At 36.6% G+C, this 26,630-nt stretch overlaps 1 protein-coding gene across 2 annotated transcripts in view; it reads left to right on the top strand.

Annotated features, from left to right (window-relative positions):
• LOC113066065 (transcriptional activator GLI3) overlaps positions 1-26,630 on the top strand; it is a 302,707-nt gene that overhangs the window by 192,702 nt on the left and 83,375 nt on the right. For both annotated transcript variants that reach the window (XR_003279117.1, XM_026237669.1), the window contains exon 5: positions 25,894-26,099. Coding sequence is in view for 1 of the 2 variants with exons in the window: in XM_026237669.1 (XP_026093454.1) it covers positions 25,894-26,099 (206 nt within the window). In the remaining variant the exon portion in view is untranslated. The remainder of the gene's footprint in view (positions 1-25,893; positions 26,100-26,630) is intronic.

Here is a 26,630-nt window from a genome sequence, read left to right as displayed (position 1 = left end):
TTTGATAGAAAACTAATTTTTTTTTTAAGTAGATAAAATTAGAATAAATAAAATGGAAATGTCTACATACTACATACTATTACTACTGTAAACTTTGCAAATAGGACATCAGCCCCTTCAAGTCAATGAACAATAACAAAGTGGGCTGCAATGAATGTCTGTGGAAAACAGCTTTTAGTGAAACATTTCTATACAAGTACAGTATCACAAAAGAACATTTTTAATGATTTTAAAATAAGTTTTAAATGAACACAAAATGCAATGTAAATGCATGCACAACTAATAACTAATATCATCACGCTATAAAGGGTTGGCCTGCGCTGGGTGCGCCCCTCCCCCTATAACTGTTCTGTCTCCTGGCGGAGCTCATTTGTATGAACACGCATAGGAAAAAAGAACGATAGACAGAACGGCTCCTCTCCAGTCGCGACTCGGCTCCCATCGTTCATGTTTATGAGCCGTTCAAAAGAATCGGTTCGTTCGCGAACGTCACAACTCTAATGTATATAGCCTGAATGCAGTGTGTATATATATATATATATATATATATATATATATATATATATATATATATATATAAATTTAAAATGTAAACTATCAAATCTATGCATTTAGCAGGCGCTTTTATCCAAAGCGACTTACAGTGCTTTCAGGCTATCAATTTTTACCTATCATGTGTTCCCAGGGAATCGAACCCCAAACCTTGCGCTTAATAGGACAATGCTCTACCAACTGAGCTCCAGGAACATATGAAAGTGGGTATTTTGGAACTATTCAAGCATACAAAAAACAGATGAGCAAAAGAAATCAAAAGCAGAAGAATCATTCACTTGCCATTTCGTATGAATAGAAGCAAAAGTGTGATCCTAAAAAAAGAAAAATTATTCTTTATCTGTTCTTGCTGTATTTTTTTATTTTTATTATGTTTATAGAATAAAAAATGTATTGAGTAAAACTGATTATTGCTAGCCTGGTAATACCAAACTCTGCTACTTCGCTTTGCTTCATAGACAGAGTCTGGAAGGGCATAACTGACAAGCGTTTACTTTCTCGTGGGGGGGTGGGGGTTGGGCACTTTTTAAATTAAAATTAATTTAAAATCATTGCTGTACCTTAAGCCAATCACATAACATTTGATTTCCTTTCAAGGGAACTTCAAACTGCGTCCTCTAGGGGTTGCTATGGGGAATACCTCGCCGTGACCCGTGTCTGAAGCATACATTGTAAATACACCAGCAAGCTGATCGGCGACAGCCCCTGACGTCACTACCGGCACGACAATGGATAAATTGGGGCCGGGAGAACACATCATTCTCTTCTTCATCTTCACTGACTGGTCTGTTTGAAGTGTGTGTCTGAAAGAACTGTTAAGAGTGATCTTTCTCTGTCTATCATGGTGATTAATAAGCAAGCGTTTAGACAGGGTGTGCATCCGTGTCGCGTTATTTGACACCCGATGACACACACGATCTTTGTGTCATTTGTTTGGGTGAAGAGCATGTGCGCGATGTCTATGAGAAGGCAATCTGTGTGCATTGTGAGCCTTTTTTTTTTCAATGAAAAAGAAAAAGCTCCGCTCTCGTTCGTCTCTCTTTCCGAGGAGAAAAAGGGCAGCCATCTGCTTCCCGCGGTTCAGGACCCGCGGTTCAGGACACTACTTGCCATGGAAGTGCGCTAGCAAGGTGACACTGCGAGGTCCTCTTGACGAGTGTTATCTTTCTGACCATAGCTCTCCAGCTCAGGTGAACCTTCCATTTCTGTCTGATCTCCATACAGAGATCGAAAAGTAATGGAAGAGGCCATTTTCTTCTTGCATCCATCGGTTTCAGCATAATAGTAATGCTGACATCGAGGCGATGCGGGAAAGCAGCTATGAGAGGATGCCCCCTTGTAGAAAGAGCTTTCTTTCTGTGGAGGAGACGTCCTCTCCTAATCTCCCTCCTTGCCATCTAAACCCCTTCAGAATACATCTCGCTTAAATGGCAAGGGATACGCAGCAGCAGGTCAGAATGTGGCTTCATTACACATGATGGCGGTGCTTCAAGCATATCAGGTTGATCTGCTAAAAGACCTGGATAAAGGCGAGGGGCTTTCTCCTGATCAGGTAGCCACGCTGTGCCACACCGCAGATCCCTCTCTCCATGCTATACCAAGCAGGCTGCCTCCGCCATGGGTCTATGGTGGCCATGGTGGTAACGGAGAGACATCTGTGGGTGAAACTGGCAAACATCAGGAAGAAAGAAAAGGCTTTCTTCTCGATACTCAGGTTTGGCCTTCCGATCTTTTCTGTACCTCTGTTGAGACAGTAATTGAGAAGTTCAGGGACATAGGGGTCCTGCTCCGTCTCGATCTGAGGAACAGAGACAGGCAGAGAAGACTAGTGTCGCAACTCACGCTCCTCCCCTACCTGTGGGTAGGAGTAAAAGGAATCGTGGGTCACAGGGAGGTAGGCAAGACCTAAGGGATGTGATCCAGATGAGGCATCAGTGTTCTCGTCCGAATCAGAGTGATACTTAGTTTCTTCTCGTTCTCTTTGTTTTTTTTTTTTTTTACATCTGCCCTTATCCTCCCCTTCCTAATTCCCCTGTAACCACCAGCTCTCCACCTGACCAAGATTAGGTGGGAAGTTCTTGAATAACAGTCTTCTGTGCTGGACCTATGATGTTTCAGTTGGTTCTATGTTCATAGTAACCAACTTACTGATGGTCTGGACTAAAGGGAGTTGCCCCTTGAGCCATGCTCCAGCGCAGGTAACAGGGTGGGTCAGTATGATCCATTCTGTATATACTTGTCAGATTGCTGGTGGTTATGTGTGTACTAATCTTCTGTGAGTTTCTTTGCAGTGCTCAATTGCAGTGTTTACTAAACACTCATCGGCATTATGTCCAGCCAGTATGATAGCCCTGATTCTGGCTTCATGTTTCCGGTATCAGGTGGCCAGATCACAAGTTTCTGCAGGAGCCTTCTTGATCATCAGTCCTGGCATGGTACTGTAAGGAATTTCATGGATGTCTGGCCAGGTCACCCTGAGGGGCTTCCTGGCCACTTGGTTGTTGCTGACACATCAAGCAGGAAGTGGAAGTCTTTTTGTATATGCCGCCTCAGGTGATGCTCCCCTCACCAGAAGTTTGTAAATTTGAGCTAAGCTCTGTGTACTTTCTAAAATCCACATAAGTGGTAAGTGTGCATTCAAGACTCTGTGCACTTTCTGAAATCCTGTATGGTAAGGGTTACGCACTTTATTTATTTATACACTTCAAGCATCGCTTCCCTCAACATGAGGGGCTATTTGGGTGGTTCTTGTGGTAGTTTAGTAGGGCTCCTTTTTACCAAGAAGGGTCGCCTATGAGTGCGCTACTCTCTTTCTGAATTCAGAGTTCTCCTGTCATGTGAGATTGAGTTCTCAGTTCTTTCCCTAGAGCGCTCCAGCATTACTTCCACAGATTGAGTTAATGACTCTCAAACATATTGTTTTGGGATGCACCATTCCATCTATGTGCCACGAGAGCCCCCTTCTTAGAACAGTGTTTAAAATGAATAGGGAACAAGACACTGCATCCTCTTGCTCCCTGCCATGCTTCGGAAGCAAGCTTCAGACAAACAAGTGAATGACGTGTTCTCTCGGCGCCTTTTTATCCATAGTTGCACCGGTAGGGATGTCAGGGGCTTTTGCCAGCCAACTCATTAGTGTTTTTCAATGTATGCTTCAGACACTGGTCACGACGAGGTGTTCCCCATTGTGACCCCTAGAGATCGCAGTGTCTCGTTCCCTAATCAGGGAACCATGGTTACATTCGTAACCTGAAACGTTATGACGTGTTATGCGATGGCTCAGCTGCATCGAACTCTCCAGTTTCTCGTTGACGATCGGTAACAGTTGAACAGTTTCTCCATGTCCGCTATCAATTACAGTTTCCCTAACCTAAACTACAATCTTAAATTCAGCGCATAGCACTTAGCATCTACGTCACTGCTCTCAACCCGCCCTCTGTTCATTGATTGGACGGCTGGTGCAAAGCCAGAGAAAATCTGGGAGCTGGTTTGCCAACTCAGAACAGAAGCAAACAGAAATTGAGCGACAAAGTCTAGTCAGGCTAGATTATTGCAGCATATCAAATTATTTTATTTTTCATAAATATTAAATTTCTGTATTTACTGACCAAAAAAATATTTGAAATAAAGTCTAATACCTGAAAATTTGTTTGTTTCAGATTGGTTCAAAAAATGCCAAGGCATTTTATTCCCCATTAACACTCTTCGTCATTAGCAATGCCAAATAACACACTGGTATTTGAGGCTGGTGTTGTGCAAAATCATGAAGCAGCTTCAGTGAGTCATTTCACACCACCACACTCTGTCTAGTTTTGTTCATATAAAACAAAATCAGGTGAAAGTAAATACATGTTTTTAACAGCAGATCGCACCAGGATGTTTAATGGTCGAATAATCTTAATGGTAAAGAATGCATTAAAATAAATAAAAAGAACAGGAGATAGAAATCTTGACAGGCTAAATCCATGTAATCAGATTCAGGCGATTTAAGGAGGACATCTGTCAGTTACTCAGTGATACTAAATGGGCTATGTCTTTTCTTAATTCACTTGAAAAGGCACACTGCCTCTCACTTAATTCTATCACTCACTACCTCACAACTGTTTGTCAAGTAAATGTATAACATATCTTTATCCAGTTTTTTATGTATTATTATTATTATTTTTATTACAGATTCTAGAAATGACATAAATGAAAATAAATAAAGAAATGAATGTATGTATTTATTTATTTATTTTATAACCACACAAGAATTTGGAGCTGAATTGCACCACTCTATAAATATTCTATCGCAATCATCATGCATAGAAAGAAATGTATACATTTGGATTCAGTGATTAATTCCCAGTAGTAAAACTGATTGCACTCTGGTGTACTTTATTTCATTAGTGGATGAGTTAATGTGAAGGAGTCTGCCATGTATTAGTGTGGTATAGTGTTGGGCCCCTGTAGGGGAGCTGGCTAGAAATGTGCAGTCTCCATTAAGAACTGCTGAGCAGTGATTGGGCCATGGTCTCTCGCACAGGGGGGCATTTACAGTGTCCAGCCAGCTTTACAGAACACAGCAATAAATCCTACCTGCTCTCAACCAGAAAACCTCTCCTGCTCTCTCTGTCCTAAACACTCCCCATCTTTCTTTCATGCCACTGACTATTAAAGAAACTCTCTTAAAACACAATAAATGTATGTTACATGGGTAAGGTATTTTATGGAGCTGCTAAAACATCTGATTGCTTGGTGTAAGGTGGCCAGACATTTTGAGAATTAATCTCTATTCCTGTACTGTCAATACATTTCTCTAATTTTGTTGAGTTTTTTATTATTTTTATAACTGTATTTAACTATAATACCAAGCATTTTCCACTGATGTTTGTTAACTATGTTTAAACCTTCTCCCTTTTTTAAGGAGGACCAACTATCTGTGAGTGTGGTCATCATGTTAGGATGTGTATAAAATCATTGTCATCAAATTTTCCTTCTCTGTAACACTTTCCTTTTCAGTTGCAATCACTGGTTTCAATCACATATTCAAACAAATATAGGATTTCAGGAAACTCTTTGCCAAATATTGTATTAATATTTTCAAATACCCTCCCAGAGGAAAATCTTTTTCATTGGTTTCTCAAATGTTTCTCCTCACATGCTTCATGAGAAACAAAAATAGAAACAAATGAGACAACTGTTAATATACAATATAGAAATATAAAATAATTGTAATATATAATAAATAATACCTCAGATGATTTGGTTTTCTATCAATTTGATGAGAAATGTCTGAGTTCATATACAAATCTCTGTACTTTCATTGCTATAGAAGCCTAAACAAACAAAGAAAAACGGTGAAACTTTTTTTTTTCAAAGTTGCCTCTTTAGATATTGCGGTGTGATTTTCTTTATTAGTTTAATTTTTATCTTTATAATCATTATAATTATAATTGGTATTATTTTTTTCATTATTATTTTTACTATATTATTATTATTATTATTATTTTACTCTGAGGCAGAAATATGGCTTTTGAGGAAATATCTTAGAAGCAGGAGACTTTAATTCTCCATTCGTGCTTGATTAATCTTGTAGTTGTCTAGAAGAAATAATTGAGATTTTAAAGAAATCTTATTGTGATTCACTTTATTTTGTATAAGTTAAAGCTGAATATATGTGTGTTTGTGCACATGCAAATTTATGATAGAATGTGTTTTTCAGGTCTTCTGTAGTGAAACGTATGATGTTTTCTGCTATGTGCTAAACATTTATACACACCCACACACACATGCACAATTCAAGCCTCTCCAAAATGTAATGTTTTCTCTCATGATTAAATATCAACGCACCGCTTATGACATTTTATTAGTCGAACAAGATGGATCTACTGGTATGACTAAAGTAGGCTATTGCAGCACACATCCTGCATACCTGCTTTTAACATGGGGGAAAAATATGAGAGAAACTTTTGGGGGCAAAAAGGTTTTTTTCTGTTGTTTTTTTTTTTATCCTGTGGTAAAATCTTGGCATTGTTTCCATGCCGTGAGTCTGAAGATGGTAGCAAATTTGAGATGAATAAGAAATGATATATTCTCTATTGTACTGAAATAGACACTTCTCTCCTGGCCTTCTGTTTTCTCTTGCCTAGTGCTAGAGGGCCAAGAGAGCACCTCACCGTGAGAGGTTAACCTCACATGCATCTCTCAAGCAGAACTATTGAATTTTAAAATATTTTATTGCTCTTTGGGATTGAAACTTTTGAGAAGTGGGTAGTTTTTAATGTACCATATGTCCCTTAAAATGTCCAAAAAAAAATCTGAACAATTAAATGTAGCAAACACTTTAAAGACAGCTGGTTTTCTGTTTTATCTTTTTTCACATTTGAAAGTCCAGCAAAATAGCTAACTTCATTCATAGCTTACTTGCCTTTGATGTCTAAGTTTTAGTTTGGACTTCCTGTATGGTTTTCTTACTGGTGTTTGTAGTGCCCTTATCTTGACCATTTAAATTACGTTAATTTATACCAAAAAAAAAAAAAAAGCATAAATTTATTGCAGAGCATAAATGTTTCCTTTAGAAGGGAAGAAGTTGCTGTTTAGTTGCCCAGCAGTGTGTTACTGTGAAGAAACAAACAGAGCTAAAAGAATGTGTTGATGGAGATTATAAAAAAAAAAAAAAAAATCTACAGTTCATCTGAAATTTTGCAAAAAACATTTTTCACCAGATGTCTAGCAGTTTTGGTTGTAACACACAGACTCTTTATATGATAGATTGGTGCACTTATATGAAATATTTCTGTATTTATAAAATAACTAAAACATTATAATATACTAAAGTATTATTATAAATAATCATTTTATACTTAAATGGAGGAGACATTCATTTAGTACATTTATTTAGTAGAATATTTAACTCCACCCCTTTCCAGTGGTGGACGAAGCACACAAATCCAGTACTTGAGTAAAAGTACAGATACGTATAGTAAAATATTACTCCAGTACAAGTAAAAGTACTCCTTTTTAAATTTTACTCAAGTGAAAGTACAAAAGTACTCAATTTTTTAAAATATACTTAAGTAAAAAAAGTACTGAAAGATAGATGTTTGCAATTTTATATAGGCTACTTAATAAAATTTTATATTAGCACATATTTTTTTTTTATAATCCTACTGCTCAAAATACCTGGGATTTTTTCAAAATAACCACTATATGGAGTCAAGATATATTTTTGTTGTGTATATGGACTACGTTGACGAGAGTATTGTTCACTGTGAAGCTTTACACTGTGATTTACCCGAGAGAAAACAGAGTTGACCATCTGATTTTCACCAGTAAAAAAAAAATATTTTAAAGTTTGTTGTTTTACAGAACATCACAGTTATATATGACATGATAATAAGGCCTGAAGTTAGGAAGAACATTTTAAGGAAAATATAATTATATTTTCATAATGATTTTTTCCTTCTCCAATCTTGTCTGTGGTGTAAAAACAGCCATATATAGGTTGTTGAATAAAAATATTTGTACATTATTTATAAAACATCACCAAGTTAGCACCAGCAAGCTTGTTAGCTAGACAGTTAGCATCAGCTAACAATATTTACTTATTTTCAGTACGGTTATGAATAAACATCCATGTCTGTCTACTCGTCTAGTTAATCCAAACAATATAATGTTAAACAATATAAAAACAGACAACACATAGGACATGGTAGCATTTTAACAAAACTATTAATTTTACAGCAGCGGGGAATTTGAACATGCACAAGTTATTTTATTTAATCTGTGTTACTGTCCACCACTGCCCCTTTCTCCCATCAAACCTTTTCATCTCAACATTTTCTCTGCCCCTCACTGACTGTGAGTGTGAGTGTGAAATGAACATAAATTAACAAATAGGGAAGACACTATTCCTCCCCTTTTGCCAGGGAATCCTCTCAACTTTCATAAAACATAAATTCTGTTATTGGTTACAGCTTAGATGTTCTTTTTGTCATTATCAGAGATTTGTGCAGAGCGGCTGCTTAGGCATGAGGTTCAAACAGTGCTAGAAATTCACAAGAACATGATCTAGTACACCATTGTTTCTTTGAAATCCCATCTGCAGCCAATAAGAAAGAATGTTTGAGTGTGCAGAAATTATTTTTTCATCTGATTTTAAATCAACAATTAGTTAGATGTTTTTGCTCTTATCAGCTGAAGTGTTTTTATGCTGTTTTCTCCTGTAGCTTTGCTGGTTGATGTGGAAACAATGTGTGAACAGCATACTAGTATTACTCTTACTTGCTCTTTTATTATATCTTTATAAAGCATTACATAGTAAAAGTAGTATGCTAGTGTGATTGTTGCTGTTCAAAATAGCACTAGCATATTACCTTTACTACTGCTAGTGTACATAGTGTTTTAACTCTGCATATTATGCAAATATTTAGGTATAGCATAACCTTCCATTTCTACTGTTATGTATGATCATTTAATGCAGTCCATCAGTCTGCCAAGTTAACTTTATACAAAAATAATGTAAGAACATTTTTTAATTTTTCTCCTCAAGAAAACTGTTTGGTTACCAACATTCCTCAAAATAATTTATTTTGTATTCTACAGAAAAAAAGTAATTCATTTTTAGGTGAACTGTCTCTTTAAACTAGTGTTCCTAGATATTTCTCATGGTCTTAAGTCGCTAGGGTATATTTTTAGCAATAGATAAAAAAAAAAAAAAATACAATAAAAAACATTGTATGGGTCAAAATTATCGATTTTTCTTTAATAACAAAAATCGTTAAGATATTAAGTAAAATTCATGTTCCATGAAAGCAAGGCAATTTTATTTATATAGCACTAGTGCTTTACATAAAAGAAAGTTAAATAATCATAAAAAAATAAATAATATAATCACAAAAATAAAATGAAAAAATGATTTCAACATTTGAGATTTTAAATGTATCAAAAATGTTAACTGTAAATATATCAAAACTTAATTTTCGATTAGTAATATGCATTGTAAGAATTTATTTGTACAACTTCAAAGGTGATTTTCTCAGTATTTTGACTTTTTTGCACCCTTAGATTCCAGATTTTCAAATAGTTTTATCTCTGCCAAATTTGATCCGATCTTAACAAACCATACATCAATAGAAAGCTTATTTATTTAGCTTTTGGATGATATATAAATAAAAAAATGACACTTCAGACTTTTGTGGTCCATGGACACTAATGAAAAGAAACCCTTTAAAGGGAACACTTTTGGCCAAATGGTTCAAATGTCCCTCATTGTTTACACATAGACTAACATACATTTACAATATATGCTAATAAACATCCTGTCTTTCAGTATATCACCCAATCTGCCACAAGCATGTGCATGCATGTTTATTTATTTATTTATGTTTTTGCGCTTCCTGTTGACAGTATTTCTCACCCTCATGTTATCTCTCCAGCACAATAATCATACATCATTCACCACACCCTAATTTTTCCTTGACACCTCTTGCTATTTTCTTCCCCCTCTCAGGTTAGTTTTTACATTTTCTAAGCTTTTCTGTCTCTCTCTCTCCAAGTGTGTCTCTCTTTTTCTCTTTTTTGATCTCAGTGAAAAGAAGAACATTAAAAAGCAGATGTTTCTGCTGTAGGCGGCCCTCTCCAGCTTCCCCTCATCATTCTCTTTTCCTCTCCTCTCTTTCACCAGTCTCTTCTACTCCTTGCAACCCTTAACCCAAAGAAAACTTGGTCATTTAACTTAAAAATACAATTGAATAATATTTTACTTTCATATTTTAACATTTAATATAATAATAATAATAATAATAATAATAATAATAATAATAATAATAATAATAATAATATAATGCAATGTTTTTATTTAATTTCTGTTTGGTACTACTATAGTGACCTTTACAACATCATCACTAATGAATGCAGCTAACAAAATTTATTCTGCCTCTCTTTTCAATAGGAGATACACAAATGCATCTACCGTATCTCTAACAATGTATGGTGTTGCAAGCTAATAGTTATTTTACTCTCACCACATGTATATATTTGTAGAACGGCTTCTCTGATCATAGCAGGGAGCCATTACTCCAGTTTGTTTAAACTGCAAAAGTCACAATGTTTTTCAGGTCTGCTGCAAGCATAATATTTACACAATGTGACACCATTTCCTGATGAGGAATAACACAAACACGTGAGACCAAATTTGTTCATTCCAACTTTCCTCTGCAAGCACAGTCTCACAAAAAGAAACAGACCTGAATTAACATGTGACAACATGTAGAAGGAAAGGATGAGAGAGAGAGAGAGAGAGAGAGAGAGAGAGAGAGAGAGAACAATGAAAAAAAAAAGTGTGTGTTTGTGGGGGGTCAAGAAATGGTTTCCATATGTGACACCCTCTCTCTTTTTCCTGCAGTCTGTTCATGATATAACCATCCAAGTGGTGGGACACATCTTCTTGCATTCTCTCTCTTTCTTTCTTTCTTTCTTTCTCTAAATGTCAAACAGACCTCTGTCATGCTGATTTATGAGTTCACCCCCTTGAATACAATGTTAAGATGCACAGTCATTGCTATTAGCTTTTATATATATCACCTTTATTTATATAGTGCTTTAAACAAAATACATTGCGTCAAAGCACTGAACAACATTCATTTGGAAAACAGTGTCTCAATAATGCAAAATGATAGTTAAAGGCAGTTCATCATTGAATTCAGTTATGTCATCTCTGTTCAGTTGAAATAGCTGAAGTTGAAGTGACCCCAACTAAGCAAGCCAGAGGCGACAGCGGCAAGGAACTGAAACTCCATCGGTGACAGAATGGAGAAAAAAACCTTGGGAGAAACCAGGCTCAGTTGGGGGGTCAGTTCTCCTCTGACCAGACGAAAACCAGTAGTTCAATTCCAGGCTGCAGCAAAGTCAGATTGTTCAGAAGAATCATCCGTTTCCTGTGGTCTTGTCCTGGTGCTCCTCTGAGACAAGGTCTTTACAGGGGATCTGTATCTGGGGCTCTAGTTGTCCTGGTCTCCGCTGTCTGTCTTATATATATATATATATAGATAGATAGATAGATAGATAGATAAACATAAGTAAACTTCTTTTTATTTCAAATTGCATGCATAATTTTTTTAATACATTATTCATTGTTTTCTTCCTTGTCTTTCTCATAATTATATACTATTGTTCCAAAAGGTTTTTTTTTTTTTTTTTTTTTTTTTTTTTTTTATGCCAACAGACTATTACAATATTTACAAAATGCAGAAAACAATTTCAGAGACCAACATAACATACATAACAGTACGATATGTGTGTGTGTGTGTGTGTGTGTGTGTGTGTGTGTGTGCGTGCGTGCGTGTGTGTTAGTGTAATTGGGTGAGGGAGTAGAAATATCTGAATAAAGGGGGCTACAGTACAACAGACTTAACCAAAAAAAAAAAAAAAAAGATTTATATACACGCATAACAATAGCAATAATACTAATCATAACAATAATAATAATAATAATAATGATGATAAATCCAACTCATAAGAATAGACAAATGGTAATAATAGTATTATCAGTCGTAGTAATGATGAACATATATTAACAAATATTTCTTCCAGAATGAGGGGGGGGTTAAAGGATCAGGAAAAGGACAAATAAATATAATAATAATATAATATAATAATATAATAATAATATAATAATAAAAATAATAATAATATTGACACAGCCATTGAAAGTAGTGCTAATAGTAGTAGTTGCAATAATAATAATAATAATATTGATACAACTATTAATGATAAGGTATTGTAAAGCTGCCTCTGACATCCCTCGTGGCCATGGCATATGATAGACCCCCGCCAGGGTGTAGTTGCAAGGGGTTATCAAGGTGAGGTGCTTCGGGGCCCAGGGTCACCAAATCCACACTCATTCCCAGCCGTCCCAGACATGCCACGCTTACCCTGTCTTGTGTGTTTTTTTTTATTTTTATTTATTTTTATTTGTATATATATATATATATATATATATATATATATATATATATATATATATATATATATATGTCTGCTTTCATTGTTATCTCATGATATGTTTGTCAACTAGTGTGTAATGCATTTAAAAAAGTATGGCGTGTAACATGGAGCAGCCCAGCACAAAGCCCAAGCTGCCATGTCCACACCACACTTACCCTATGTGTGTGTTTTTTTTTTTTTGTTTTTTTTTTTTTTCCTTGGCTTGCTTTATGGTCCAAATGACTGTGTGTGCACATCATCTAACATGTGATGCATTAAAACAGCGAGGCAAGTGCTGGTCCAGCCAGGTTAAAAGTACAAACTGGAGGGCGAAAGCCCAAGGACCCCGGCCCCACATCGCACCCACCCACAGCTAATCAAAACCATACATGGTAGGGACCAGTATGCCACAGCCAGCCCGGGTCCAGAAGCAGCAAGAGAGAGAGAGCGAGAGAGAGAGAGAGAGAGAAGAGAGACAGAAGGAGAAATTTCAATATAATCTTATGAGTATTTTATATATATATATATATATATATATATATACATATTTATTTGATATATATATATTTAATAGTTGGTGTTGTTACCTCTTCCTGACCTTGCTCCCCCCAATCATGTGTGAACATTGATGGTGTATAATTGAAGATGGCTCCAGACAAAGAAGGTCAGTGGGTTCATGACTGTTAGGAGTTAAGGAGAGATAACCAAGAAGGGTGTAGTTCTAGTATACTATTTTGAGGGGAGGTAGACAAGTTTTCCATGGAGATGTACTCTATTAATAAATTTTTCCAAGTTGTAATGTGTATGGTGTTCCTTGATTTCCAGTTCATGAGGATAGTTTTCTTGGCGATAGTTAGAGCTACTAGGAGTAATTGGCTGTTTGTACTGTTTAAATTGATTATGGATATGTCACCTAATATACAAAGGGAGGGGGACAGCGGGATGTGACATCCCATAAATTTCGATAGAGAGTTAGTAATATTTTCCCAGAATTTTTTTTAACTGAGGTGCAATCCCAAATAGCGTGTAAATAGGTGTCTGGAGTGTTTTGTGTGCAATGTGAGCAGGTTTCTGCAGTGAAACCCATTTTAAATAATTTCTGCCCAGTAAGGTGAGATCTATGAAGTACTTTATACTGTACAAGTTGTAAGTTGGCGTTTTTTGTCATGAAGTAGATATATAAGGTTTTTTTTTTTAAAGAAATTAATATTTGACAATAAATGGACCACAAGTGACAGTAAAGACATTTATAATGTAACAAAAGATTTTTAGAAGACTTTCTGTTCATGAATGAAAACTATGTCCTCAAAAAGTATAATCATTTATTCAGCTATCAGTTGTACTACTATCCTTCATGTTAGAGCTCTTCAGCACAGAAACAACAGTGTGATGGTAAATCATCCTGTAATGCTCTGTTACACACTAAACATGGTAGCCTAACTGGGATGAAGAAACAAAAGGCTGTTTGTCTTCCTGTACCTTCTAAAACAACTTAAGAATCGATGTGTAAAGTTACCAATAAAGGTACTGTTAGGCATTTTGAAATGGCTGCAATCGATTTATGTGTTGTTTAGAGGGTGTTCAGCACAGTTCATGTTAGGTTTTTTGCTACTGCTAAGGGCGATTGATTTTGTAGCAGTTGTGAAAACTACTTTTGCAAATATTGATTTTGTAGAAAGTGTCATTGTAGGAGATAAATAATCATTGTAGGTCCTTTAATTACAATAGTCAAAAGATTCATCTTTCCTCGATAGGGGCCATACTTATCAGGGCATTGATATGGCATGAGTATATGTTTATTTGATTCTTTAGCAGTTTGTAGCTAATGTCTAATGATTGTGAAGTAACATCATGAAGGTGCAGTCACTCACACATGCATGCCTGCTACTGGTATGCTGTAGCATGGAGTGTGTGTTATGGGAGTAAGTATAAACATGTCTTGAGATTGAAGACGTAAAAAATGGCACATAAAGCTCAGTGAGAAAGCATGGCAAGTGGTTGACTTAGATATCCCCAAAGCTAAACAAATATTCCTTAATATGTGAACATGAACGTGTATGATGAAACTAAAAACTGGCAGATCCTTTTATCTTCAAAATACTGTGAAGTAGAATATCCCTGTATACTTGTTGTAAAGTCTTATTGCGAGCCTGCTCTATACTACAGGAAGATGTTGAGTAACATTGTAACCTTATTTCCGTACTGTAGTGAAAAACTACATTCCTGAAACTTTGCAATGGGCATGTGTCCAGAAAACAAAAGAGTGTTGCTTTTATAATCACTGAAAAGCTGTCACTCCCTTCATTTCTGTATCAAGGCAAATGAGACGTGAGATGTGTGGATCCATATGCAAGGCTTTATTTTCAAGACATGGTCATATAACAGACATGGGTCAAACAATGGCAAACAGGTGTAATGTGGGCAAAACCCAAAATTAGTACAGCAGGGATAGGCAACTCCGGTCCTGGAGGCCCACTATCCTGCAGAGTTTAGCTTCAGCCCTCATAAAAACTCACCTGCCTGTATCTATCTAGTAATCCCGAAAACACTGATTGCCTTGTTCAGGTGTGTTTAATTAGGGTTGGAGCTAAACTCTGCAAGATAGTGGCCCTCCAGGACTGGAGTTGCCTTATCCTGTAGTACAGTAAACGGCAACGGTCAATCTCTGGTGAACAATGTCCAAAAAGGGTAATCCAAAGGGGTCATCCAAAACACAAGTGATAGTCCAGGCGAGAGGTAAACATTATCTGAACAGGGCGAGATGAGAGGTTCAGGGCAGGAGTAAAGTTTATAAGCGGCTTCTGTAGCCTCAACAGGACAGGAAGAGAGTTCTAAGGTGACTTCCATGGCTGGAACAGAACAGGCAGAGAGTTCACAGATGGCCTTCATAGCTGTTATAGGACAGTGAAGAGACTTCATAAACGGCCTCCTAGGCCGGAACAGGATAGGCTGAGAGTTTCACAGATGTCCTCCTTGGCCAGAACAGAGCAGGCAGAGAGTTCACAGGCTGCCTCCATAGCCATTACAGGACTGGCAGAGGGATCCCAGATGTCCTTCCTAGCTGGAACAGAACAGGACAAGAGTTTATAAGTGGATACCACTGACAGTTCTGGAGGTTTTGCAGTGGATGCCTCCACCTCTAGAGGTTCTACAGCCGCATTAACAGGAAACAGGGAAAGTTCCTGAATATTCTCCTTAACAAAACAGGCAGGCAAAGAGTTCAGCAATGGTTCATTTGATCATGACATGTCAGGCTGAATATGGAATGCTGGGAACCACCATACCAGGAGCTGAAGTGAGTGCCTCCGCCTCGGAGGGTTCTGCAGCCTCAGCTGCCACCTCTGGAGGACCTGGAGCGAGTACCGATGTCTCTGGAAGTTCTGTGGTGGTGTAGGGAACCCAAACACACCAAAAAGGAATCCCCATCATATGAAGCGCTTCAGAAAGGGGAATCAGTTCAGGATCAGGGAGGCTAGAGTGAGTGGGTTTGGGGATACCAGCCTTCTGTGCAGACTCCAGTGGTCATTCCCTTACACTGGATACCAGACTGGGATACTGAAGGGCTGACCTTGATAATCTGGGTGCAACAGACAGGACGTCTCTGGATGATCAGCTGTGATGTGATGTTACTCTGGAAGATCAACTGAGATGTGAAATGACTCTGGAAGATCAGCTGAGACATGATGTGACTCTGGACAAACAGCTGAGATGTGACATGACTCTGGAAGATCAGCTGAGATGTGATGTGACTGTGGAAGATCAGCTGTGAGTTAACTTGGTTCACACTGGATGCCGGACTGGGATACTGAAGGGCTGACCTTGATAATCTGGGTGCAACAGACAGGACGTGATGAGACTCTGAATGATCAGCTGTGAAGTGACATGTGTCTGGAAGATAAGCAGTGATGTAATGTGACTCTGGATGATCAGCTGTGACATGACGTGACTCTTGAAGATAATATGAGACATGACAAGACTGTGAAAGATCAGATGTGACATGATGTGACTCTGGAAGATAAGCTGAGATGTGACGTGACTCTGGACAAATAGCTGAGATGTGACATGACTCTGGACGAACATCTGAGATGTGACGTGACTCTAGAAGATCATCTGAAACATGACGTGACTGTGGAAGATCAGCTGTGAGTTGACTTAATTCATGTAGATCAACTGTGACTTCACTTGATTCATCTAGATTAACCGTGACTTGACTTGATTCATGAAGATCAACTGTGACTTGACTTGATTCAAGAAGATCAAGCCATTACACGAGCGAGTGCGGGGTCGCATTTCTCCGCAACACCCACAATGAATGCTAAACCAACAGTCCACAAAACATAAACCAATAAACTGCTCAGTAATGAACAAGGACCCTTTTTAACCACTCTTGACTTTAAATGCTGGTTAAGACAATCACAGAAAAAAGTGAGTGATTGTGTGTCCTGCTTCAGCACTAGCAGCAGAATTGCGGCATTCATACCTAGCCAATGTTCCTTGGTGAAGCCACTGTATCCTTGTTTGGCCAAGTATTCTGTAATGGGGCGAATGAGACATAAGACGTGCGGATCCATATGCAAGGCTTTATTTCCAAGATGTTGTCATATAACAGGCATGGATCAAACAATGGCAAACAGGTTCAACGTGGCCAAAACACTAGAGGAGTCCAGTAAACAGGTTTGGTCGATCTCCAGCGAACACTGTCCAAACAGGGAAAACCAAAGGGGTAATCAGTAACAGAAGCGATAGTCCAAGTGAGAGTTTAAACAATATCTGATGGATGCTGGGATATGTAGATGACATGCAACAGTTTGTGTAGTAGTAGTAGTGTGTGAATCAATGTAATAATTTCTGGTGGCAATTGGACAGAAGTTTGGACCGGATTTTTGACAAGATCATTGCAATCTCACAGTTCCTTTATAATTAATAAATAAAACTCTTATTTATAGCATCTACACTTTGTAAATTATAATGATAGGATTCACAAGCCAGCAAGCAGAACTCAGCACTTAAAGGTGCAGTAGGTGATTGTCTTCAGAAACATTTTTTGTTTTGCTGGTTGAAAGTCAAGTGGTCTATTAAGTTAAGTGGTCTAAGTGTATTTATCTGTATTTATATATTCTGTGGAAGGCGTAGGACCAAGAAATGTATGTTCAATCAGTCCGAACATTTTAAATAGTTTTTATACCTGCTAGTCAATGTATGTATACCTCTGCACACCCTGTTTGTGCAGACAGGATATGTCATCAGCGCATTCACGTACGCTGTGCAGACAGAGCGAGAATGGCAGACAAACAAAAACCCGAAGTGACGAGTGGGGCATCTTTTGTAGCCCCTTGTGGACGACTGTCGCGCACAAACAAAAACCAAACCGAAATGAAGTCCAGGCCTGGTCCTCTCTCGTCCTCTCTCGTCTCTGTTGTCATTCCTCTTTTGTATTCTTCCAATCTCCTCTTTGGGGACTGGTGAGTGGAGCAGGTGTCACTCATTTCCCAATCACTCCACCGGCCTCGCTCCGTTCCCAGGGCTCTCAGCCCTGCCCCACTCGTCACACACGGTCTTCCTTCCTGGTATTGCAGTACTTTTAAAGTTTTCTCGCTGGTGAATGATATATATATATATATATATATATATATATATATATATATATATATATATATATATATATATATATATATATATATATATATAACATTACAATATAATATAAAACATTACAATATAACATTTCTATATAGCCTACCAGTCAACAGTTTTTGAACCGTACATTTTTTTATGTTTTTAAAGAAGTCTCTTTTGCTCACCAAGCCTGCATTTATTTGATCCAAAGTACAGCAAAAGCAGTAATATTGTGAAATATTTTTACTATTTAAAATAACTGTTTTCAAAGGTGAATTTTCAGCATCATTACTCCAGTCATCAGTGTCATATCCTCATTAGAATCAAATCATTCTAATATACTGATTTGCTGATTATCAATATTTAAAATAAATTAATTAAATTTTGAATTATATTCAAATAGAAAACAGTTATTTTAAATAGTCTAGTAAAGATATTTCACAATTTTACTGTTTTGCTGTACTTTGGATCAAATAAATACAGACTTGGTTAACAGAAGAGACTTGAGTGGTAGTGAATACTTTAGGCAACTTAATTTTTCTCTAATTTCTAGCTTTTAATTGGCTTAGAAATCTATAACTGCTGGACAATAACAAATAAAAATGATTTGTTTATATACTACAAACACTTTTTTTATCACATAATAAGGCAGAATAGATTATATACTGTAATAAATGCTATTAGCACTTTATTGCTCATATACTTTATTTCTTACCTGCTGGAGATGACTTGAAAACCATATATTGTCACAACTGTATGTTAAATGTCTTCGTGTTTCCAAAAGTTTCTGTTTTTCTGTGAAAACAACTGTTTTCATACGGCGATAGCTGGACGCTCACGTCCATATTAGGAGTTCCCTGGTATAACTTTCTGTGAGAGAGCGCCCTCCGGCTTCGAGTATGAATGAAGTGTTGCATGAGTGTTTAGCACTCTGTGATGTTCATCTCGCCTTCTGGGTCCGAATAAAATAGCAGGTCATGCGCAGACTATCCTATCTCTTTGAGTTTAAATCTATATTTATTCACACCAGCTCTTGAAAACCTCTATGCGAATACATTTGACTGAAAAAGCTTGAACCTTGAACAAACCTCTGGCATTTTGAGCATTGGTTACACTGCTCAACGCTGCAAAATATGTTGTTAATAGAAACCTTTGACATTCCACGAAGCGTAAACACAAATACACACTGGAGCATTTGCCAGATCTGTTTCGCCAATTTCCTAGTTTTACAGTTTTAACCAAAGGGTTCTTAGCACTTTCTAGCACCCCCCTAAAATTGTTCCTGGCTTTTTAACAGTTTATTTGCCTTGTGGTTCTATGCACCAACATTTAAGTGCTTTTTCTTCTCTATTGTAAATGACTGTAGGCCGAATTGCTCAATAGTGGGTTGCGGCACCTTGTGTACAGGCATGAATAAGACGAAAGCAAACAATTGTTTCCTGTTTAGTGTGTAGGCACTGTTCATCTGTGATTCACTTCACTTTATCTAGTCACACACTGTGTGAAAGGGCCTTCAAGGAGCAGAAAACTTTTCAAATTTGTTTGATTTGCTTATTTTACTATTCTTTAATATTATAATTTTTATAAAATATTTTATATGTATATTTTCATTTAGTAAATTTAGTATATTTCAGTTTAATAATTTTGTATCATTTTCATTATTTTATTAAGTGCTTTTGCCATTTTTATTCATTCGCTTTTATTTAGCTTTAATCTTTCTTTAAATAATTTTACTTGTACTTAAGTACCAATTAATCAAAGTATCTTCTTCACTACTTTTACAATCACAATTCATTATTCAGTATATGATTTGATGTGACCTTGCAAAAATAAAATGTGATAATGGGTTAGTTGCATATTGCCGCCATCTTGGATTTTCGCTTTGGTGAGTGTGGGCAAAGCCATTTGAAGGCAAGCATGCACCCTTTAGCCAAAAAAAGCTTAATAGCTGATGCTACTGCTTCCACTTAGGTGGAAATGTATGTGGTATTACCATGTGGTATGTTCTTTACCATTTTAATATGTGGTAAAGAAAACCAGATATTTTTTTTTTATGAATGAATGAATGCAAGAATGAATGAATGAGTGAATGAATGAATGAATGTTACTGGAGGAGAGGTTTCACTGAGCTAAAAAAAAAAAAAAAATTGAAAGAATTGCAAGTGACCTGACATACAGCCAAGTATGGTGACCCATACTCAGAATTTGTGCTCTGCATTTAACCCATCCATAGCGCACACAAACAAACACACTGTGAACACACACCTGGAGCAGTGGGCAGCCATTTATGCTGCGGTGCCTGGGGAGCAGTTGGGGGTTCAGTGGGCACCTCAGTCATGGTATTGCTGGCCCGAGACTTGAACCCACAACCTTAGGAGTCTAACTCTCTAACTATTAGGCCCTAACTTCCTGACCAAAAAAAAATATATATATAAAAAATAATAAAACATTAAAAAAAAACACTTTTTAGAGGAAACAGCTTATAATTACATTGATTGACAGCCTAATTTTCAGAAAATGTTATACTAAACAATAGTTTTGGATTTAAGTATTTTTAGAGTTTACACCGAAAAAAAAAAAAAAAAAAAAAGTACATTTATAAGAGCCACAGACTTATGCTTACATCATGTCTCATTCATTCCTATGGTATCCATAAACACTGATTGACATAGCTACACAATTAGTTTTTCCCTCACCAATTATTGTACAAATTACTTGTTTCTCTAAAATGCATGTATTACATTGAACTAAAATACGTATGCCTGTGAAACATCAGTTGATATCATAAATATCCATTACTCAATTCTGCGCATGCATCAGCTTGTTCCATCAACATTTTCAAAACATATTTTAATATCTACATTTACACAGTTATCTTTGCATCAAACATATTTTTAGATGAAAACACGGGCTTTAAAAATCTAAAATGAATAAACAGTTCTGACTTTTTTAATTATTATTATTATTTTTTTTTTTTGTTATTTAGTTATCTAGCCAATTTTGGTATGAATTTACCCATAGGAAAAATGTATTGCTCAGTAGTTGCTTTTCCTAAGCTCGGTAGACTTAGATGAGATTCTCATGTATTTCTCATTTTAGTATAAACAGCATTTCAGATATTTCTTAAAAAATTCCTTTGGAGAAATGGAAGTAGCACAAATGAGACATGAGAAATGTTTGAGAAAAAAAGAGTCAAAACTGAGAAAGTGGTGAAAGAAACAGAATATCTCTTAATTGTCTTGATGCGATCTCTATCAAGACTCCATTACAGGAATATTTTATTGCTCAGTGGTTGCTCCTTCTAACCTCAGGAGACTTAGTTGTGATTCTCGTATACATGTATTTCTCATTTTAGTCTCAAAAGTATCTCAGATGTTTCTCCTAAAAATCCTTAGGAGAAATAAAAGTAGACAAACTGAGACTGAGAAATAAAAAATAAAATGAAGAGATAAACGTGTGAGAAACGTGGGAGATCTCTTTATTGTCTTGCTGCAATCATAAAATGAAAAAGATCTCTTTACCATTTACAGTATCATCACTATTTCTCCTAGACAGAAATGAGACTACCTTAAGATTGAATGGAAACTTTTGCTTGAGTCTTCTGCTTCTCAAAACTGTCTCCTCCCACATAGCAAATGTCTTCTGGCTCAGACAATCACTTTTCCCTCGGCCCAAGTGCTGCAAAGAATGACGGCCCTGAAGTGGCCCAGAACTGGATTATTGACAAGGGCAACACATGGGCCATAACTGGCCCGAATCAAAACAGGTTTTATTATATGGTACCAATTCTCAGCCTTAAGTAAACCAGAATCCTCAAATCTGAGCCACACCTGAGCCTTATATAGCCTAGACCCAGAATCTTAATATTTCATATTTTTGCATTGTGTATTACTAAAATCGCCATTATTCATTTTGTGACATGCTGTACACACAAACTATGCCAATAATGTAAATTAAACTGAATAGAAAACCCACAAATCATGTAACTGTGCAATAAAAAAAATGTATTGCATTGATTTTTCTATTTATTTTTATAAAGAACAATCAACCAATAAAGAATGAGTGTATAAAGTTTACAGTCTATAAGAGAAACGTAACAGATAGACACATGTAACTTAATCATAATAATTTATTACAGATGTGTCAAAGAGCAATACCACAGTAGTCCAAATGACGATGCATTGCAGTTGCAGTCCTCTCTGGCAGAATATAATAGTAGTGCGAGTAGCAGGGCATAATTTAAGTTGTTCTCATTCAAAACACGCATCACTGGAAACATGGCATTTCGCAATCTGTGACGCAACCGATGAGAGCCAATGAGCATTTGATATCGCTGTCGTAAAACTTGTTGTAAAACTTCTTAACGTAACATTTTTAAATTGTTACTATAGCTAGAGAGGAAGGCGATACCAGGGATGGGCGATACCAAATATTTTGTTTTCGATAAGAAACCGACACTTTTAATGGCCAGTATCGTCGATATCGATAACAATATGATACTTCAAAACTGAACTTTTAGATAATTAAATTTATTTAATTATTATGAGTACAATGGGTAATAATACCTGCTTTATATTTGAAATGCATTTTAACATTCAATATGCCTTAATTGCAACTTAATATGTTATATTTTTGTTTACACATGGTTAAAATATGTTTACTGTAGTGGTAACCAAGGAAACCTACAAATACTATAGTTAAACTATGTTCACTTTACCATGGTTCATTGTCATAAGGGACTGCCAGTAATAGGCTGTTGCATGCATAAAATGCAACCTTTTTTATTCAGAGAGTGTTTGATTTATATTAACAATACAGAATAGAACATGAGCAATATGAACTTTTAACATTCAAGTTTAAATTAATGTACTGCACAAACTAGGGCACAATTTCAATTACAATATAGCCTATGTTTTTTTTTTTTTCTGCATTGTTCATGAATGGTTTGAATTTGGATTGGTTCCTCACACCAAGCATCACATGGATACAGAGGATTTAAATAAAATACTTTCATGATAATTAATAATTTTTATTTAATGAATGCTTGTGCATGACACCATACTAATAAAAATGATGTGCCCCCACTATTATAGATCAATGTGTGTCTTATGATAAATCAAACACATATTACATGATAATGGTTCAATGATCTCTCTCTCTCTCTCTCTCTCTCTCTCTTTTCATGTAAAGATTCTAAGAATATTCGTATCAAGAATAATATGTGTGTGTGTGTGTGTGTATATATATATATATATATATATATATATATATATATATATATATATATATATATATATATATAAATATATATATATATATATATATATATATATATAAATATATATATATATATATATATATATATATATATATATATATATATTACCATTATAATGCAATATTGTATTTATCTCGTTTATCATGGGTCACATAATATGCTGCCAGATCATAGCCTGATTTGGGCCACATATCACTGGACTGATCTGGGCCATACTCCTCCCACCAACAATCGGCCCTCATATGGTTTGCCTGATCCATGCCATGCCATCATTGCCACACATAGCCCAGCTCTGGCTGAAAGGGTACATGCCATTGCCGACAGGAGGCTAACAGTGCCAGCTTGAGGCCACATTTGGGCCAAGTCTGTTTGCTATGTGGGCTGAGGCAAAAACTCACTGTGCTCAGATACTTCTCCTTAGCTAGACTCAAGAGCTCTCACATTTGTCTCCTCTAAATTTCAGAAGTGATCTCAACTTTATAAAGTGTGCACAAAGTCAAATGCCTCAATATGAGCTCAAACATTTCTTCCATGTATTAATAAACAAATAAGTCAATTAATAATCAAGACTGAGTCATAAGCCATTTATGTGCCTTTCAGCAAAGTAAGCTCCAGGATTACATTTTCTGTAGATCACTTCTGAGTAAGGCATCTTGTACATTACTATTTCTAACAACAAATTATGTGCCTAAGTACTTAAACATTGTCTTATAAAAAGTAGCATTATCCTTATTTCGGCATAATTTCTCTCTCAATATAGCCTTCATCTCTGAATTTATGATTTTCCCTCTTTTATTTAGTGCCTTTCAAGTATTTGACTTGATGCACACATTGTAAAGTTGTTGAGATCTATTCTAAAGCTTTACAGGAGACAAATATTAAACCGCCAGATTATTTAGCTAATGAGAAAAATCCAAGCATAGTGTGTGATGTTGTTGAGATCTCTAATCTAAACTTTTGACAAGACAAATGTGAGTGAATTAAGAGTCTCTAGCTAAGGAGAAATATCTGAGCACAGTGAGGGATGTTGTTGAGATCTATTCTGACGCTTTAAAAGAGACAATTGCGTTTCAAACACGACATAAGGATACATTTTCTACATGTATTTACACTTTGAACCAAAACAGTGCATCCGTGCAGCATGAGTGACACAGAGGAGTGTAAGCTGCTTGCGTTCAGTGAATATTGTCCAAAATGGCACTATGGTGATGCAGAGAGACACTGAGGAGACTAATTGTTGAATAAAGTCATTATTTTTGTTTTCTTCACATACAAAAAGCATTCTCGTTACTTCCTAACGTTATGGTTGAACCACTGATGGCAGTTGGACTATTCTGACGATGTCTTTTATACTTTTCTATTTTATACTGTCTTTTATATACAAAAGCATCTCTATTGACTGGCTTTTACCTTGCCTTAAACCCTTTAGAATTCTCTAGAATGGTTTGACAGCACTTCAAGAGAAAGTTTTGTTGAGGAACAGGCCAAACTCTTTCATTAGTGGCTGGTGAAGTAGACTCCGGAGACTGACAGGAGATAATTCATAGGGGACAAGCTTTAGTGTGTAATTGGGTCCATCCGGTCCATCTGGTCCTTCTGAGAGGTCACTTGAAGACAAAGATCTCTACAGGAATTTACTGTAAATGTTTTCTTGTTTTCTATTTGCCTCTTTTATATATATATATATATATGTGTGTGTGTGTGTGTGTGTTTAAGAGTCAGTTATGTTCTTAATTTTTTTCATTTTAATTAATACATTTATTTTAATTCATTTATTTAATTGTCCTGTATACCTTATATTATTATGAAAGAACCTAAGTGTTTTATTGTTTGTTTGTTTGTTTTTTATCCTTTATCACACATGGACAGTCCTGCTTCAAAATAACTTAAATACAGTAATAATATTTTAATAGGGGCTGTTTACGAAAACAACACAACAAAATCCAGATTTGAGTGACACCCATCATCTCAAGAAAATATGGCAAGGCTTTGTGGGTAGCGGTAAGAATTCCTGGCAGCCTCTGTCTGATTAAAATGTGATGTGTTGAAAGTTGGCTTTGATCTTAGGAAATGTCTGCGAGGGGAGCAGTTGGAATTTAGCTTGGGCTTTTTCCCTCCCGCTTACTCTGTGATTTGGCCCTGCAGATGGAGGCAGATAGATAGTGTCACCATTCATTTCCTGCTCAAGCTCCTACACTGTTCTGTTCAGACACTAGACCTGGAGCAGGGATCCAAAATGAATAGATCACATGCCTAGCTTTTGTGGTTTGTGTAGAGCTCTGCTTTCTTCTATACTTTTCTCTAAATGTATGCATGTGCTTTGGATTGTACATGCACATATAACATGGTATTTTGCAAATAACCCCCCCCCCCCCCCCCTAGGACTTGGAACATCCCACCCAACGGAATAAGAGGAAGAAAACACAGTTTGAAAAAGACTCCTAAGGTGCTTAAATGCTTTTCTTCGTCTCTGATTCCAGGACTCCTGCACTGGCGGCCAGCCCGGCATTTTCTGATATCTCCCTCATCCGGATCTCACCACACCGGAACCCTTCAGTGGGGGCGGAGTCACCCTTTAACCCCCCACATCCATACATTAATCCCTACATGGACTATATCCGCTCACTCCATAGCAGTCCCTCTCTGTCCATGATCTCTGCGGCCAGGGGCCTTAGTCCCACAGGTGGTGAGTACCTCAGAGACCTGTTCTAGGCTTGCTAAAATTATTTTCAATTCTTCTTAAAGGAACACTCCGAATTTTGGGGACTTTAGCTCATTCACAGTATCCCCCAGAGTTAGATAAGTCCATACATACCTTTTTCATTTCTGTGCGTTCTATAAGTGTTATTTGACACACCCACCATTGGCCTAGCTTAGCACAAAGACTGGATGTAAATGTATAATTGTACCATAGTAATCCCAATAAGTGACAAAATAATGCAAACATTTCCCTATTTACATGTTGTGATCTGTATAGTCACAGCGTGTACAAATAACAAGGCTATATGAGACAGAGACCATTTTTAATCGTATAAATACTGGGAACTATATTCTCACTAGGCGTAGGAGCACAGCTAACGTTACTTTGGTGGAGTGGCTACTTGGGAGGAGTGATTAGCGCAGCACCCAAGACGCGCCGTGGTGAGGAACAGAGAGTTCGCTTAGAGTTGGAGTAATAGAGTCAGCAATTACTAGATAGTAAATTTATAGTGTACAA

Source organism: Carassius auratus, chromosome 49 (genome assembly GCF_003368295.1).
Source record: "Carassius auratus strain Wakin chromosome 49, ASM336829v1, whole genome shotgun sequence".
Lineage (NCBI taxonomy): Eukaryota > Metazoa > Chordata > Actinopteri > Cypriniformes > Cyprinidae > Carassius > Carassius auratus.
Note: the sequence above shows the minus strand (reverse complement) of the source record. Positions and strands in the feature narration are given on the sequence as shown.